General features: G+C 39.5%; 1 protein-coding gene across 4 annotated transcripts in view; it reads right to left on the bottom strand.

The window, feature by feature from the left end:
• LOC122874305 (neural-cadherin-like) overlaps positions 1-18,810 on the bottom strand; it is an 82,295-nt gene that overhangs the window by 5,919 nt on the left and 57,566 nt on the right. For all 4 annotated transcript variants that reach the window (XM_044191972.1, XM_044191973.1, XM_044191974.1 and 1 more), the window contains exons 22-31: positions 18,214-18,491; positions 15,268-15,482; positions 13,455-13,582; positions 13,150-13,277; positions 10,789-10,912; positions 8,745-8,928; positions 8,369-8,535; positions 5,760-6,024; positions 4,767-4,950; positions 1,558-1,808 (exon numbers count right to left, since the gene is read on the bottom strand). In XM_044191972.1, coding sequence (XP_044047907.1) covers positions 1,558-1,808; positions 4,767-4,950; positions 5,760-6,024; positions 8,369-8,535; positions 8,745-8,928; positions 10,789-10,912; positions 13,150-13,277; positions 13,455-13,582; positions 15,268-15,482; positions 18,214-18,491 — 1,924 coding nt within the window. The remainder of the gene's footprint in view (positions 1-1,557; positions 1,809-4,766; positions 4,951-5,759; positions 6,025-8,368; positions 8,536-8,744; positions 8,929-10,788; positions 10,913-13,149; positions 13,278-13,454; positions 13,583-15,267; positions 15,483-18,213; positions 18,492-18,810) is intronic.

The raw sequence follows: 18,810 nt of genomic DNA, 5'->3' as shown, positions 1-18,810 counted from the left end.
AGTTATTTTTTCTGTTTTAACTTTAAACTTTTTAACTTTTAAAAATAAATAGTATATAGTTACATTACAAATGAACTAATATCTCAAATTCGCTTTGTTAGCAAGCTTAAAACAAGGCTTTTTAGTCTTGAAAGTTGACATTTTGGAGATACAGGACGGTAAGAATATCAACAAAGAAATTCTGCTAAAAAAATCATAAATAAGTTTAAATGTGTAATTTAAACATTGTTAATATATATTTCTTTTTTTAGTAACAATCTTACCATTTAACATTAATGAAACTTTCCCCGCATGGGGGGAGGGGGGGCGCGGGGCTTTTATTTTAAAGACATACTGTTTTTTACCATAGGATGTAAATAACAAGCTGGTACAGTATTCTCCAGCTAGCATGCTTTCACATTTTAAAATACACAATGAACAAAACAGTGTCTCCAAATTGAAAATTTTGAGAGGAAACACAAAGACGCTGTTGCTGTTGTGAATGGTTAAAATGTGGTTTAATTTTGTATTTAGGCACAAAATGTTTTTTGTAGATTAACCTGTTTGCTACTGTTCTTTTTTAATTGCATGCCACTCGCTGTCAGATCTCTGACTTCAGGAATCTTGCCCTATGTATGTCCATGTAATCAAACCATGTAGTCAAATCCAAACTATCCCTTTAACCTACAATCCCTTGATTATAATTCAGTTTAACCGCCTAACCTTAAGAATAAGAGTGATTCTGATAAATAAACTTTATGACAGACCTTAACCTAAATCTAACCTTTAGCCTAGAATGAACCTAGAATGAACCTGGTTAAAGAAGAGACAATAAAAACCGTATGTACTTTGGGTTTTTTTCTTGATGTAAGTGATCCCTGATTACAGCTCCAAACAGTGTACATAGCACTAAAGTGCACAATATAGACACATTTATGGTGACTTGGGAAACAGAAATGTGGAAGGAAAGGCAAAAGAAAAAGACATCAAGGGAGTAAAATGAGTGGATGGTGGGATATAAAATAAGTTGGACAGATAAAAAGTAAGGCTGAGAGTGAAATTGACTTCTGAAGTCAGAGCGTAACATTGAAAGAGACAGGGGACGCAGAAGTGATGAGAAATATAGAAAAACACATAAAGAAACTCCCCGATTCTCTGGGGACTTTAACAGCTTCCCCGTGAATCACAAATTAAGACATACAATGTTTTCCTCCCTGCTTCTGTTCCAGTGCAAGTATTTGTTTCCGCCAACCTCCAATGGAGAAATCACATCCTGGTGCAACTCAGGAGTTCAATAAGGCTACAAGATATGTGTATGTAGATTTCACAGAACCAAACAGGGGTGGAAAACAAATAAAACAGTGGATGTTACAGATAAAACCAAACATGCAAGAATCATATCATGGAGATGAGAACAAACAAAAATAAGAATACACAAAGATGAAAATCAATGTATCACAGATGAAAAAGAGACAAATTGGCAGACAAAAACATGTAAAATAGATTAAAATACATGAGGGGAGATGATGGTAGCATTGGGTTACCACAGGTAGAAGAGGACATAGTCGATATAGCTACCTAGAAAGGCCATGACACAGATGCTGATGGCGAACATGGAGCTGAGACTGAGGCTGTTGCTGTCCTCGTTGTGGAACATGGCGAGCGTCACCTCACAGTGGCGTCCCCGGTAGCCCTCGCTGCAGTGGCATGAGTAGCGGGACGGAGAATGAGCCACACAGGTGCCGTGGCGGCAGGGCCGGCTGGCACACAGCGTGTAGACACACACTTTGCCCAAGGAGCTCTCTTTGGTCATGTGGCCTGGAGGGCACCTGTGCAGAGAAGAGACAGTAGTGAAAAGCAAAGACAAGAGACACTTGGGAGGCTGTCAGATAAAAGGAGCACTGAATTCTACAGAGCTATGAAACCTAAGTTGACAGTGCAAAAACAAATCCCTCAGGAGTTACACCTCTTATATCAGATTCAAAAATAGGCTCTTTGAAGTTTACAGTATCTGAAAAAAAAAGAGAAAAAGAAACCGAAAAGCTAAGCTTGGCTTTGCAGCAGTAGTCCCTCAGTATATTTGTACAAAATATTCCCTGAATATCATTCACCCCTGCCCCCGGCTTCTCTCAGTGCTTTGTTTCCTGGGGCTGTGCTGCAATCACGGAATGTGGATATCCAACTGCATTGAAAAGCCCCACACTGGTTCAGAGTCTTGAAATCACAGCCAGGACACTCAGAGATCCTGCAGAGTTTAAAGGGGCAGCCGAGACTCTGACATTCCCTGCTGTTATACACTATTCTCTCAGGTTGACAAGCTATTAGAAACAGGGCTGTAACGGGGTAGAACTCAGCGTATCTGCCATCTGGTGGACACTTTGATCTTTGATCAAGTGTGTTGCGGGAAAACTGATCAGACCATTATACTTATACTTAGATGCGCAAACTGTTTTTGCTATACAGGTAATATATCATCTGTATTGATTACTGTATGTTTGATTTTCTTCTTTTTTGTATGTGCATGCAGATTTATAAATTGTAACTTAATTGTTAATAAATGGTTTACTAATTATTTATAGCTAATTTATAGGCAATTAATATGAACAACTTTAGGGTTGCCAGTTATAAATTTTGGTAAATTATCAAAATAAATGCTCATGGGTTTCTCAATTTCTAATATGCCATCAGCAAAAGTTAGTAAGTCATATGCAATAAAACATTAATAAAGAGTTTATACAACAATCCAGTGAGTATACAGTTGTAAATGTTAATAAACTGTTAAAATATGGATTTAGGTCCGGACACTCTGCAGCTCTTTTCGACAAAGTGTGGTCTACCTTATGAACTTAAGAGTTACCTAAAAATACAATGTCTTGATGGAGGAGGATAAAGTACCAGCCAAAAGGATTTTCACAACCTGGCAACCCAAAAGTTGTTCTTATCAGTGTCTTATAACTAATCTAAAAAGTAGAGCATTAGTAAATGATTTATCAAGAATGAATAAATAAGCTTATAAACACTTCATAAAGGTAATGTTATTAGAAAGTTGTACATATTAAATATATATATATATATACTGGTACTATACTTCTAAGTATTTCTGATTCTGAAAGTTACCCTCCGCGGGTGGTCTCATCCTTCAAGCTCGGGTCCTCTACCAGAGGCCTGGGAGCGTGAGGGTTCTGCGCAGTATCTTTGCTGTTCCCAGTACTGCACTCTTCTGGACCGAGATGTCTGGTGTTCTTCCAGGGATCTGCTGTAGCCACTCCTCCAGTTTGGGGGTCACTGCCCCGAGTGCTCCGATGACCACGGGCACCACTGTTGCCTTCACCTTCCAGGCCTTCTCCAGCTCTTCTTTGAGCCCTTGGTACTTCTCTAGTTTCTCATGTTCCTTTTTCCTGATGTTGCCATCGCTTGGTATCGCCACGTCAACCACAACGGCTTTCCTCTGCTGTTTGTCAACCACCACGATGTCAGGTTGGTTCGCCATTACCATTCTGTCAGTCTGGATCTGGAAGTCCCACAGGATCTTGGCTCGGTCATTCTCTACCACCTTTGGAGGTGTTTCCCACTTTGACCTCTGGGTTTCCAGTCCATACTCAGTGCAGATGTTCCTGTACACTATGCCAGCTACTTGGTTATGGCGCTCCATGTATGCTTTTCCTGCCAGCATCTTTCACCCTGCAGTTATGTGCTGGATTGTCTCAGGGGCCTCTTTGCACAGCCTACACCTTGGGTCTTGTCTGGTGTGGTAGATCTGGGCCTCTATTGCTCTGGTGCTCAGGGCCTGCTCCTGTGCAGCCATGATGAGTACCTCTGTGCTGTCCTTCAGTCCAGCCCGCTCTAGCCATTGGTAGGACTTCTTGATATCAGCCACTTCAGTTATGTTCCGGTGGTACATCCCGTGTAGGGGTTTGTCCTCCCATGATGGTCCTTCCTCCAGCACGTCTTCCTCTGTTCCCCATTGCCTGAGACATTCCCTGAGCACGTCATCTGTTGGGGCCTTATCTTGGATGTACTTGTGGATCTTGGATGTTTCATCCTGGATAGTGGCTCTCGCACTCACTAGTCCACGGCCGCCTTCCTTACGGCTAGCGTACAGTCTCAGGGTGCTGGATTTGGGATGGAACCCTCCATGCATGGTGAGGAGCTTTCGCGTCTTAACGTCTGTGGTCTGTATCTTTTCCTTTATGCGGCTGGATAGCTCAATTGGTAAGTCACAGGACTTTCACATGGGGGAACAAGGATTTGAATCCCCCTCGGAGCGCAATGAGCAATGACCCATCATCCAGTGTGGGTCCTTAGGCAAAACCCTTTCACGCTGCTGCCTACCTCATGATGAGTGACAATGAAATATATATATATATATATATTGATGAATATGAATGAAATATATATAGATAATATTATAGGATGTTCACATATAGTGTTTTTTGACCAATGCAGCTACAATCTGGTCACAGATGATTTGTATAGTTTGGATCTTTTTTTGTCATATGTAGCTTTGAAAATACGTATTTATGTTGTGAATAAGTAACTTTACATTTAAAGTCCCTTTCTAAAAGGTATCTGTCTTCAGTAGGAAATCCATACTGTGCAGGTGTGTGAGTCTTGACATCATTGCTTAATACAATTTGGGAGCTGAGTGTTGGCGTTACAAATTTTATTATAAGCAAGGTTGCGGTGTGCAGTTCTTGTCTCTGGATGAACTGTATGTGTAAAAATATGAACAGAACGTGCCTGCATACTGTAACAGGCTGGGTTATTTATTCTGTATATTACAGCACCTGCACTCATGGTGTCTCCAGAGGTCCACGCAGACCAAGGGAGGGGAGCAGTGATGTTTCCTGCAGGCTTCTGAAGAGCAGCCGACAGAGACGCCCTGCAAAGTGACCACCTGAAGCCCCTCTGAAGGCTGCTCCCGATCCAGAGGGATGGAGCGGCCATTAAACCTTACATCTCGCAAACAGCCTGGTGGAGATAGGAAAAAAAGAGGAGAAGGAGGAGAAAAAAAGCTTTTACAATACCAAAAGACACATTAAGACACCAGTCCTCAGGCAATATATTTTATGGACACACATTTACACCATAACAGTGTTGTAAACTCAAATACACAGACACACACGCATTGACACACGTAAACAGGCTTGCTGACATACCTGCGGACCAACGCACACACATGCTTTCATGCAAACACCAAAACAGCCTGAGGCTAAGCTGTCAGCATGGACTTCTTTTTTGCAGGATATTTTCTCTGCTGGTTAGTTTGCTCACTCTGTGGGAAGCATGAGGTCTAACACATCATTTAAATACAGATCAGTCCCACAGCCTAACTTTCTCTCATCTGCTTGAAACTAAGGGATCAAAACACCTTTGGGCCAGGTTTTGAAATGTAGAAGCACCAGTAAGTGGTAAAGATAAGAAATGAATAATTTATGTCCATTAATTTGAACAAGTAAACAAGTTAACTGTGAAGTCCACACCTTTGAGTATGTGTTTGCCAATTAATCTATTTATTTATGTTTTATTTATTTATTTTTTTGTAAAGGGACCATGTACAATACTAAACATAAATGTTACCATTTGATGTATTGTATCAGAGGTAGCTTAAAGCTAATTTTCATCTGCAGTCCCTTGGCAGGTCACAAATTGACCTGTTAATTCACTTACCTATTCATTCATCTATTGATTTTTCAACAATGAAGTAATCCGTTCACTAATTTATCTTAATATCCATTCATTCAGTCCCATTCTACCAAAACCTGTAAGCAGCCACCTACCGAGAAAGCTCCGGTTGTGTCCTGAGGGAAAAGAGTTTCCAAGCATCACTACAGAGGGGTCAATAATGATCTCCTGACTCTGCCCAGGCGAGGCCGTAACCTCTCGGCGTCCTCCACCTCTGTCCAGTCGCAGGGTGAACTCTCTGCCACACCGATCCAGCTCCACCTCATGCCACTCTCCATCATCGAGGTGATGGTAGGGCAGTGTCAGGTTGTAGTCTCCATCTCCAAGGTTGTATAAAACAGCCAGCAGACCCTGAATAATCTGAGACACAGTAGAGCTTTGCTGATTTGAAATTCAGGCGAGAGAAGAAACAGACAAGAGAACCTAAGAAGCAAGAAGATGTTTTAATATTTTGGATAGGTTCCAGATTTGAGGCGTCAAAACTCTACTACTGGACTGCATATGGAAGACTTTTGCATTGCTAAATCAAAACAAGCTGGTCTGTTCCATCAGACTGACATCAGCTGCAGTAACACTATTTGTGTTAGTATGAATTTCAAGGCTTGGAATGGTTGTGTGAGTAAAATTGTTTAATGGGGTGACACAAATTCTAATGAGCATAACAACATTATAAGAAGTAGGCCAGCTCCTGTGGTGAAGAAAAGGCAGCAAGGTTGGGCCAGGCCATTGTGATATTTAACTACCCAGAAAAGACTCTTTGTGGTGAACCTGCCAGGAAAAATGGCATGAAAATTTCAGTGGTAAAAATGAATTAAGTCATTTTGCAGCCATGATGCTTTGCAAAGCTGCCGTACACATCACTGTATGGCAGAAACCGGAGTCATCCCGAAGGGAAGGTATACAAGAAACAACAATTATCTTCAGCAGTTAAGGATGAGCGAACACAATGGACTCAACCAATGAGGGGCTCCCATAACTGCAGCTTGTACATGTCCAAAGCTTAATTGGAAACAGTGGGGCAAGATAATTCACATTCAGCCCAGCCTGCATTAACTATTGCTCTCTCAGCATGGGCATCTAAAATGTGTCTACTCCAACACACACACACACACACACACACACACACACACACACAGAGTAAAAGCTGACTTCGCTTTACCCATTGCCTCATGCTGCCCTCAAGTCCACAACAAAAATGAGCAAAGGACAAAGGACTCAATCAATACTCAATCTGATTATATAAACTTTCTGCAGTGCCCCCAGAGATCTACACAATCACCATTAAGCACAAAATGTTCAAGTGAATTTCTTAAGTCTGAATTTCTATTATTGCAAAAAAATAAAATAAAAATGAATAGCTATGATTTTTACAGTTCTTAAGGGTCTCTGGTCTTTGACAAAGTCGCTCACAAAAAACTCCTTAATAAATGATAAATGTTTTCTTTACAGAGACACCATATTCCTTGGAGAGTTGCATGCTGTTTATACCCAGCTAGCCCCTGGTAACCTTTGTGTGTAATTGTGGTTATTTATTCAGTGTGCACTCTATCCCATACCCTTAAGAAAAAAGGGGAGAGAGACAGCCCTTTAAATTAGGGCTTGTTGTCGGCAAACACACCAGGCTTGTGCTCAAGTGTTTCTAAGAGCTTTGAGACAACCAGGCTGAAAATGCTTCAGCGTGCTGCCGCAGACAGACATCAGATGTTTTATACAGCTCACCAATTCAGCTCCAGAGAGGCTTTCACAGAGAGGCTTCACAGCTCACATACAGTAAAGGCTACAGCCTTTTCCTTTTCCTGTCACTGTGGGACTGCAACAAGGGAAGAGGACAACATTGTTTTTTCTCATGTAGCGTAAAGACCCAAAGAAGAACAAGAGACAAGGCCGCTGCTTTAAACAGTGCTGTCTAACAAATAACGAGCATAAGCACAAAGACAAGATGTTTTAAAAGACAGACCAGTGGTGTGGAGTATACCACAGCGGAGACAGGTTCACTGCAAACAGCTGACCTGTGAGTTAGCCAAAAGTGACAGTCCTAACAGAGCCATTTACTTCCAGGTGCAGTTCACACTCGGCCTGTCAGTCAATGAGACGAAAGGCTTTGACAAGAAGCACTGGCTTCATATACACTCAGGACGGTGTCAGGCAGGAGAAGCATGCTATTATTGGAGGTCTGGCTAAGTGAAGTAGACTTGTCTCTTGAAGAAACGCTCTGTGTGAGCACCACTCCACCCCATCTGAGGCAAAGCGAGCAGCATGCATGCAGACATGACTTTGAGCTCACCACTTGAAGCAAGCTGTGTCAAAACCCTCAAGTACAGTGCAGGGGCTCTGACCTTCACTTAAGCGCAATCTGCCCTTGAGTTATAGCACCCACAGTTGCTTTCTTGCCATACTGATTTGTGCTTGAAACATTAACCAGAGACAGAAATAATCTTAAATAAAGGAGGCCTCATTTTTTAAATAGCAGTCTCTCAATAGCAGCATTTTGAAGACTTATTGAAAGACCTTGCCGAGAACATACATATGTCAATCACCAGCCCCCTCAGTATCCACCCATATGTCTCCAACCCTGGTATTACTCACTCTCAGCCTGACAAGCATTTGCAACAACCATTGTCCGGGCCCTAATTACCATTTTAAGGCCCACAACACAAGACAATCAGAGCTGGCAAGGTGGAGGGAGTGACCATCCATGACTCACCTCTAAACGTAGGTATTCATTCTGCTCCTGGGAAAGCAGGCTGAGGATGACACCGGAGGCGACACGTGTCCGAACTCCAGCCTGGACCCTTGTCTGTCGTGCAGGCAACGACCACAAGAGCTGGAACTGAATGTGGCTCCGGCCGTCAAAGGAGAACTCTGGAGCCACTTGTCAATCAAAAACACACAAGGCTTGTCCTATTAATTCAGCTGTCATATGGGAAATACACAAGGATATCACAGTGAGGACGTGATGTTCTGGAAAAGCACTTTATGTAAGGCAAGGTTATCTTCCTACAGCAGCAAACTTCACAGAGATCTCACCGTACTTTCCCTGAAAACTTCATGGTCAATTAAAAGCAATTTGTTATGCTTACCTTGATCACAATGAGGCCCTGTAAACCCTGGTTCACACAGGCAGCTGAAGGAGCCCCGCTCGCCGTGACAGCTACCCCTCTTGCCACAAGAGGGAAGTTGCTCCTTGTTGGTGCAGTGGTCATCAATAACCGAGCAGCCTGGTACGGTGTTGGAGGATTCAGCAGGGGAACCAAGGTCATATAGCTGAATGGAAGAAGAACAGGAGAAAAATATGAAGAGGAGAAAAACTCAATGAAGGTTGGGAAATGAAAGGGTGGATGTCTCTGGCCTTGCAATAAAAGGTGATGAGTGAAAGGAAATGTGATTGCAGATTAAGAAAGAAAATCTTATCATTAAATGTAAGATACTATAAATTTAAATCTGATTGTGCTGGTTGTTTAATGATATATCAAATCTTGATTTTTTATCTTAATAATATTACCAAAAGATATAGACAAGATCATTTTTATTGATCACATGCAGGGAAATGTAAGTGTCACAGCTGCAAAAAGACGCACAAAATAAGACATGTAACCTAAAAAAACCCTGGAAAATCTAGAATACTATAAACATGATCAACAATTATATACAATTAGAACCTTGAAAAATAAAAACAGAAGTATTGTACACAAATAATCACTAATAATGTCACATGATAATTCATGTAATAAATCAATAAACTGCACTTCAAATAAGGTGTCTTGTGTCTGCAGAAAGCAGTGTTAGAAGCAGGAAAATTAGGTTATTGCACAAAAAAGTGTGCAAAGCCTTTCAGTGCAAAGATAATAATGCAGAAGGTTTCAGCAGCAGTTGAGTAGTGTCATTGACTTATAGTCAATTTTTCCAGATGTTGTCTATACATATCCTTTTACAGTGGTAGAGAGCAACTAAATACATTTACTCAAGTACTGTACCTAAATACAATTTTGAGGTACTTATGCTTTACTTGAGCATTTACATTTTATGCTGTTTTACACTTCTACTCCATCACATATTGTGAAATATTGTACTTTTTGGTTCACTACATTGATTAACAGCTATAGTTACTACTTACTTTGCAGATTTTACATTCAAAAATATGATCAGTTTATAAAATATGATGCAGTTATAGATTAAACTTTCTGTTAGTATATAAAGTAAATAAATGTTGGGCCACCTAAAACAACTACAGTACAATATTAAAATTCTGCTTATACATTAATGCATCCATTATAATAATCCAATAATGAAATACATAATAATATAATAATTATAGATGTCATTCTGCTGCTTAATGAGTATGTTTGCTTTTGAGACTCAAGTATATTTTGGTGATATTACTTCTGTATTTTTATTTAAAGGCACTCTGTGGAATTTTTGACCACTGTTAGTGCTATGGAGCAGTGTTTTTATGAGTGCATCTCTGTTTTGTTTGTCTAGTGCTCGCGCAAAAGGATGCACATGCATGGGAATGCGCACACGATACACATTCCTGACAATGGTTTTATGTCAGTCCACTGATTCAGGTGGCATTAATGCACCAAGACATAAAGCAATGCACCAACAAAATGCAGAGAAGAAGAAGACTGCTAGCAAGTAAACATGGACATAAAAAAAGATTGATATCAAATGCAGGTTTCAAAATGTAAAAAAAAATTGTAAACATTTTATGTGGAAGGAAATGCCCTCAACATGTTTGTGTTTGACCTCATGAAGAAAACAATGTGTTTTGGTGAGAAACACTGAATATCAACAGAAACTGTGTTTATAGGAAAACTCCACAAGGCACCTTTAAGTACAATTCTGGATGGAGGACTATCACTTGTAATGAAGTATTTTTATGTTGTGGTATTACTGCTTTTACTTAAGTAAATAATCTAAATGCTTCTTCCACCATGTTGTCCTTTTTATAAACAATTGTGCTGAAGTATATACTGTACATCTGCAATAAAAGTTAAAAGAAATTCAAGTCCAAACAAGTAAAGCATAAAGAGATACAACATAGCAATATATTCATCCAATTGATTCATCTTCAACAGGCTTCATAAACAGGCCTCATGGAGATGTGTATTTTCTGCTTGTTACCTTGCTGTCCACAAGCAGGTTCCTCATACATCCAGTATAGTGTTTGTGCTGCAGCTGTGGGTATTCATATGATATGTTCTCGTTGACCCCTCCGAGCTGCAATACATGACTTCCATTCAAATACCTGGGAAACAAACACAACTCTCAATAGAGAAGCAGAATGTGAGCAGAAGAAAAGGAAGAAGGCACCATGTAAGTTCTCAAGGTTACAATTCAAAACACAATTTTCTACATAAAGAAACACAGAATGAAAGCAGAGGAAAAGGAACATACACGCCATATAAGCTGTCAAGGTTAAATTCATGGTTTCATTCTTTTCCTGCTGAGGCTGTCATCACTTTTACTGTTTTCTGACAACAAATATCTTATTCTTTTTCCTTATTGTGAAAATAAATGCATGATGGGTAAATTACTTTTGCATGAAATGATCAAAACACAAATTGATTCAGCACAGCAACTCTTTCCTATTTTTAAAACTGGCAGCACAAAGAATATAAAACACAGAATGTTTAGCACTGTTTAGCTGTTAGCACATTCCTTGTTTAACTATAGGACATAACTATTTGTATTACCTAATAAGTCGAAACTCAAATACAGTGATCACAGTTAATGCTTCTTAAAGGTTCTTCAAATTTAGAAGTTATTAAAATTAATAGCAGTGGTAAAGCCCTTATATACATTGTAAACTTCATAAACTCATAGCTTAATTACACAACACAACAATAAGCACAGTGGCAGGCCGAGCCCACGATGGGGGAAAACAAACTCAGCTGTGGTAAAGCAAAACCGACTATGTACAAACATAGATTAGTTGGCATTTTAAAGATAACATCTGAGGATGTCATCAACAGTTTCTTCCCTCCAGAGAGGGAAATTGAGAAATTGAACACAGTGAGCCTAAAATATTATCTGATTTGATTTCAATAAATGATTCCATGCAGCTTGTACATAAACACCATTTTAGATTCTAAATTCTATTTACTGAACATGAACTATAAGAATATGCATTTTTGTATAATATACCAGAGGTAGGGACATTACTCTTTGTTATGTTGAGGGAACATGAGCTGTGTTCAGTTTGTAAAATATTACTTTGAGGGAAAACAGGACACTGAGGACACACAAACTATGTTTTGCTAATTGCTAATAACTTTAGAGCTGAAACAATTAATGAAGTAATTCAAGGTTCAAGATTCAAGGTTCAAATTAAATAGTCTATTGACAGAACATTAACAACAATTTAGCAACAGTTTTGATAATCGATTAATGATTTAAGTAATTTATCAAGCATCAAACATTCTCCGGTTCCAGCTCCTTATATTTGAGGATTTGCTGCTTTCTCTGTTTTATATCATATTAAGCCTCATATCTTTGAGTTTTGGACCAGTGGACAGCCAACACAAGTAATCTGAAATTCCCACGTTGGGCTAGCACTATATTTTTACATTTTATGAACTAAACTATTAATCAGTTAATTGAAAAACTAATCAATAGATTAATCACTAATGAAAATAAGCATTAGTTGCTGCCCTAACTAACTTTAAAAAGGACTTCATTTAAATGTTGAAATAAATTTTTCATTTTATAGTCCCACCTCAACTGTGAGGCTTCATCTAATCTTTCAGGACCCAATCCCAAATAAATATTACTCGGCTAGGACTGTGTGGGTGATGTTACGTACATTTTGTGTCGCAACACCAGTATTACAAAGGTTACCAAGTCAGTTTGGCATGCCAGCACATAACAAACAAAATTAAGTATCCGTTATTAAAATGCTACTAGTCTACTAGGGTAGAACAGACATATCCTTTATCCACTCTACATTCCTGAATATCCTTTTTATACAGTATATGCAGTATGCCTAGTTACCACATCTGTATGTAAATATTGATTTAATTTTTCACTTTTACCACCTTGCAAACTGCTGCCTCTGTAACTGCTAATGCTGCAGTCTATATAGGACTGTTTACCCCTGAGGGGACATGGGGCATCTAGACACTGTCCCTATGGGCCATGCATCCTAAGATTTAAAAACAGTGAAGAGAACAAAACCTCAGTAGATTAGTACCTCAGAAGGATCTCTGGAGTATTTCTGAACCTAATTGGTAACTATTTCAACCATAAATACAGGGGTTCTTCAAAACAAACTTGTAGCCACATTTATTTCTTTACATATATGTTAATTTATTTATAAATATAATATATTATAATTTACAATAAAATAGTGTAATATAAGTATGTCATGATTTAGTACTGGAGGCCTGAGGTGCTTATTGGCTCGTTTTAGGATTTAGAAGAGCCGCTTGATTTATAAATTGTGCAGTGTTGGTCAGACTTGTTTCATTTAATTATTGATCTTACTTGTCCCTGTTTGGTGTGACCCCTCGGATTTCACAGGATGAGCGGTCCTCTGTCATTGCCCACGAGTCCACGCCTTCTGTCTCCATGATAATCGCACTGGAACATCGATCGAGAGTGAAGCGCACTTCCTTTAAATTGGGGCAGAGTGGAGAAAGGTCACTGCTGCTGCATATGGGAATGTGTGAGTCTACTGTAGCCAGGCACTCTCTACAAATTACAGCATATATTTTAATCTGACTTCTTTATACACAGGGAGAAAGAGAGAACTACATGTAAAGGTGCTAGCATGAATGCACTTCTCTTACTTTACTGTTGCTCCTCACATCAAGGCGATGCCAGCGTCTGTCAGCCACCCCAACATTATTTGTTAACTGGAGGACCAAGGTCCCAGAACCATGGTTAACTTTCAGACTCGGTGTCCCACCAATCAGCTCTGAGGAAAAGAGAGTTCAGAATTAACAGTAGCTACTCTAAAGTAAATCAAGATTATTATTATACCTGAATGAAAAGTTGTCAACCCAAAAAAGGCAACTCTTACAGATTTGTAGTATAGAAAAACAGCTTAACTTGCTTGCACAGACAAAATGTACAGGCAAGGTCAAGAAGAAAACTGTGATAAAATACATTGCAAAAAGCAGGAAAGATGCAAATTACTAGTTCGTACAGCAACGGAAAAAACCCCAAGGGACGTATGAAAGCATCTCACCTCAAAACAAACATACAGTATGAGCTAAAAAAGAGAATGACAATACAATATAACACAGCTAGATTATAGCAGGAAATATGAATGGCACCAGAAAAGGATGTGATGGAAAATAGTTACACAGGGTTGTGAAATAGGAAATGAAAATCAATTAAAGGGTCGGTTCACCCAAATTACTGTTCACCACGAGCTATGTGAATTATCCAGTAATGATGACACTGTTTCTGGAATGAGATGTTGCTGCAAATTTTTTTTTCAAATCTCATTTTTAAATGATGTGAACCTCACAAATGAAATTGAATTAACCTTTATTATATTGGGGTAGAGGCAGAAATCTGAGAGACACATGTCTCAAAAAACAAGCATAAAAACAAAACTATCTGAATGGCTAAATACCACAGGTGGCAAAAAAATGAAAAAATATGTTTTTGTGTAATAGGGGTGAACCAACCCTTTCAGTTAGCCCCAGTGTAAAAGTGAAATCATGGAGACATAAAATGGTAATTGGAGACTATGTCTGTATGTACAGTATGTATGTATGTGTTTGTGTGTGTGCAAGAGAGACTGAGCAAGTCAAGACAGCATGAGTATTTACCCCTTGATAGCTACAGTACAGCTCGGGTTGCTATCACATTTTATAAATAATCATTTATAATCTCCCCGATACATAATATTTCCAACATTACTTACACTTATCTTTATTATTTAAATCTTTGTTGTCAAAATCATCAATCCATTAACTTTAAAAATAAGCAGCAATGTTTTACGGCACCCTGTTCAAGGTATTACTTTTACTATTTACATCTACTCATTCAACCAACCATAAATATTTATTTAAAGACATCACTACCCATAATATTATTAACTAACATGAATCATTACAGTAATGAGGCTCTGTTTGCTTTTGGTCTTGCTGCACTTCAGGTTGTACGGAAATATTAGTCTTATGCAATCGGAACTATACACAATCCCCTATTTAGTTTTTATTACTGTCGATCTGGAGGACTCAGGTTCGAGCCTTTGTGTCAGCAAGAATAAAGCCTGCTGACACATGACTGTGCTTGAGTGAGACCCTGAATGTCTACCAGCCACAGAGTCTCTCCAGAGGCTGAACCACTGCTCTGACGCTGAAGCACGGGGTAAACAAAAACACAATTCCTTATGGCACACTACAAGGTATTACATACATATTAAACAGTAAAACTGGGTTGCCTGTGTAGCACCGCATTAAGTATATACCGTACAACGCGGTAGATTGTTCGTATCCCTCAGCAGTACATTAACAAAATTTGCCTCATATATCTGATTAGCTACCACCCAGTAATTAAACACACAAAATTAAGTTTCCAGTTTTAGTGCAGTAACGGGCTGCAGGCCCCTTGGCACGCATTTAACTATCCAGACTCATTCTTTACCTATGGCCATGTAGTCCTCAGCATCCCCAGGCAGCAGAGTGGCCAACGGGCCAGCATACAGGAGCAATCCGTTGTCCTCCTCTGTCATAAACTCCAGTGAAAGATGGCTATCAAAGCATGGCCGTATGGGGGGAAACCAGGCATAGCCGTTGCCAAGGAAACTAAGTCTCGTCTGCTGACAGTCTGGCCCCTCTAGCTGTGGGGGGCAGCGGCACCTGTAGCACCGAAAAGAAAAAAAAAGTGAGGAAAATCAAGGGAAAACACGGGGAAAGAAACAATCAGTGTTGTTCATGTTTTGTGCTACGTGAAATCTTCACACTGTCCAATCTCTGGATCTGTGCGCGGTGACTTTTCTCTTGCAGACATGACAGTCTTGTTTATTCACACACGCAGGGGCTTTGACTTTTCTCCAACACGCCAACTGTCCACAGACATCTAAGGAAGAGCTTTTATCAATCAATTGTTTGCAATAGCCAAGAAGCCCAGAATATTCAATTCTACATTAAATCAATTAGCTATGAACACAATATTACTCTGGTCTAGTCTTTATCTATCACAGCTGCCGAGCTGAACCCTCTGGAGACTGTTCCTGCCTGGCACATCACATCTCCTTTGTTAGGAGATAATTAATTCTACTTCTCTCACTTTTCTATGTGCCACACCACCACTGATTTCCTGGACTTTTTCTCACTTATCCCCACCCACCCACTTCTCATTCTTAAGGTGTTCCACACATTGGTTGATATCTGTGCAATTGCCTCTTCTTGCACTTATCTACTTTGATTAGAACTTGAGAGTAATGGATCACTGCTCTTGCAGAAACTGGAAATGAAATGTTTTCCATGCCTCTCTTCAATGTGTTTGTGTAAGACACCGTAATGGTTAATTTTAATAATCATACAAAACCACCACAAAGGATGAGATACATGCAGTGATGAAAAATAGCCCATTCAATCACAGTGCTGGCGAGGATGGAAGGGACCAGTTGATCTCATCCTGTCCCCTCCACTGCAGGCATGTGAGACAAGCTGGCTTTACTGATAATGTCAAAGCCATCTATTTTCATGCAGTGTCTGAGGAAGGCTGTGTGTACTGAGGCTGTTAGGGGCTGTTTCTCCCCATTGCTGTTTATTCTGCAGAGGGGCAACACATGTCAGGAATACTGATCCATAGGCAAAAGGGACGGCTTAGGCAGAGTGTAGCCTTATGCATACATACAGCACCTCACACTTTCACTGCTCTTTCATGTGACTCATGAGAGCAATGCCAGTCCAAATCAAGAAGTGCAGAGCATGTTTTTCTCTCTTCTGACTGACAATATCTGATCATCTGCTTACTGAGATTGCCTGTTAAGCTCCTTTGACAAAGGATAGAACCAAAAATTTTATTCTTTATGGTTGTACTGCATTCACATGAGGGCAAATATAGCACACATAGGGAGATATTCTTCTCACAGAACTTCTTTCAGCAGTGTGCAGATCAACTGCAGCAGAGACAATTTAAAAGATAAAAGTAAAAAAACTAACTAAAGAGTTATATACACCCTCTCTCTGAAGACTATGCCTTTAACAAACTTGCATGCACATGTAAATGCCATTACATGAGATGTTGAGACGTTGTGAGCATAGAGGGGGGCCAGAGTTGTACTGATCTCCTTGCCCTATATTATTTAATCTGGGCAGTAGTGTGTGCATGAAATGAAATATGTGCTGTTTCTTCTGCAATAGACTCCCACAGAAATGTATACACTTGAAGTTGAAGGCCTTTATATTGACTATAGACATTTGTCAATATTTAGGGTTAATTAATATTAAAAGTACTGGCTAATGACCTTGATACAAAGGCAATGTTCAGTATTTACTGTTAAGTTCCGCAAAACACAGCACACCTGAACTTAAAAAATTCAATATCAGGCTATAAATCGAGAGACCTAATTAAATAATCTTGGCAAGATTCACTAAGATATGCACATACATGTACATTGCTTCCATGGCAAATAGACCAAAACCTGCTACTCTATATTCAGCTGACAACACAGCAGAGCAACTGAAGCAAGTTGGGTCAAGTTGCAGGTGAAGGAGATTTTTCTCATGAGGGGCACTATTAGTAATTCTGGGCTCATTTTCCAAGATGTCACTCTTAAAGTAAGTCTAACAGGACTAGAGAGAAGACTGCAGCACACCAGGAAACTCTTATTCCTGTTTCCTATCTTTTAACAGCTTCTTCCAACTCCAAGTCCATGTCTTGTATATATGCTTAAGTACAGACTTTGTGACCTTATTCCAATATATTTTCCCTCACATACATATAAGACTAGGAAAAAGCATCTTATAAAGGGTAAAAAACATAAACTTAAATGTACAAGCTTTAGTGTGATTTGCAGAGGTCTACAGGTATGGAATAAGATAACACAATAAAAATGTCATTATCTGTGTCTGTTTTCAAAAAGCAGTTTCTACTAAAATATGTTTGAATACCCTAAACGGCTGGGGACTTCTGAACTAGTTACTCTACTCTGAAATCCATTGAAATTGTATTGATATTTCAACGTGCCATATGTCTTTATTCATTGTATCTTACCTATTTAACCACTGTTTAGAATTATGAAATAAATGTTTTTGGACCATTTGGTAGTTTTTAGGTTTAGGCTTCGGTTTAGATTGTTTTTTTTGGTTAGTCTTAGGTGTTTTTGTAGGTTGTAAATATTACTGTATAATACATGCACTCTTTAAAATCTAGACAACATCTTAGTAAACATATATTTTAAATACTATATGCTTAGTGTCTGGGCCCCTATTCTCATGCTTCAGATAGCTTATCAGGGTGTCCTATTTCACATATCTCCACTATGTCTTATATGATTGTACTTGTATTTTAACTGTTTATAAATAAACTGAAAAAAAAAAAATCTAAGTCCTCCTGAACAACTGCAGACATGCCTCTCACCTGTATCCATTCTGGGTGTCGACGCAGGTTCCCCCATTAAGGCAGGGGTTACTGGGGTAAGAGGAGCAGGGTTGGTGGGTCATTTCCCTGGCAGCGCAGCCACACAGAGCCGAGGACGCCAACGTCACTGAGACCAGGGATAAAGCACCTGAGTCTACCAGGGTGGGCGAGTCACTTATGCTTAACTGTGTGGAGCAACCGCCAGATGTCTTGCAGTCTGTGCGCACACACTCATCTACCTGCACCTGGCTCACATTCACATGCAGCAGTGACTGCAGCTGCAGAGAGTTAGAAAAGGGGAGAAGGAAGGAGATAAGGGAGACAAAAGTGGGAATTACAATAATTGCCAGTGAAGATACAAGTATTTGTATCTCCAATGTTGGTGGTGAGGGGTACATTGTGATATACCTTTGGAAGGGATAAAATACTTCACAAGCAATGCAAAAGAGGAAGGCAAGGTCTACTAATCTACATAAATGCTTTAAATATTATATAACTAGTTGTTTTTAAAGGAGCAAGACATATAGTTAGGAATAACAGAGGAATCAAAATAATGCACAATCAAAACATGGAAGAAAGACTGATTAAAAAATAAAG

This window comes from Siniperca chuatsi, linkage group LG4, assembly GCF_020085105.1.
Source record: "Siniperca chuatsi isolate FFG_IHB_CAS linkage group LG4, ASM2008510v1, whole genome shotgun sequence".
In the NCBI taxonomy this organism is placed as follows: domain Eukaryota; kingdom Metazoa; phylum Chordata; class Actinopteri; order Centrarchiformes; family Sinipercidae; genus Siniperca; species Siniperca chuatsi.
The sequence above is the reverse complement of the archived record's forward strand: the minus strand, read 5'-3'. Positions and strand labels throughout refer to the sequence as shown.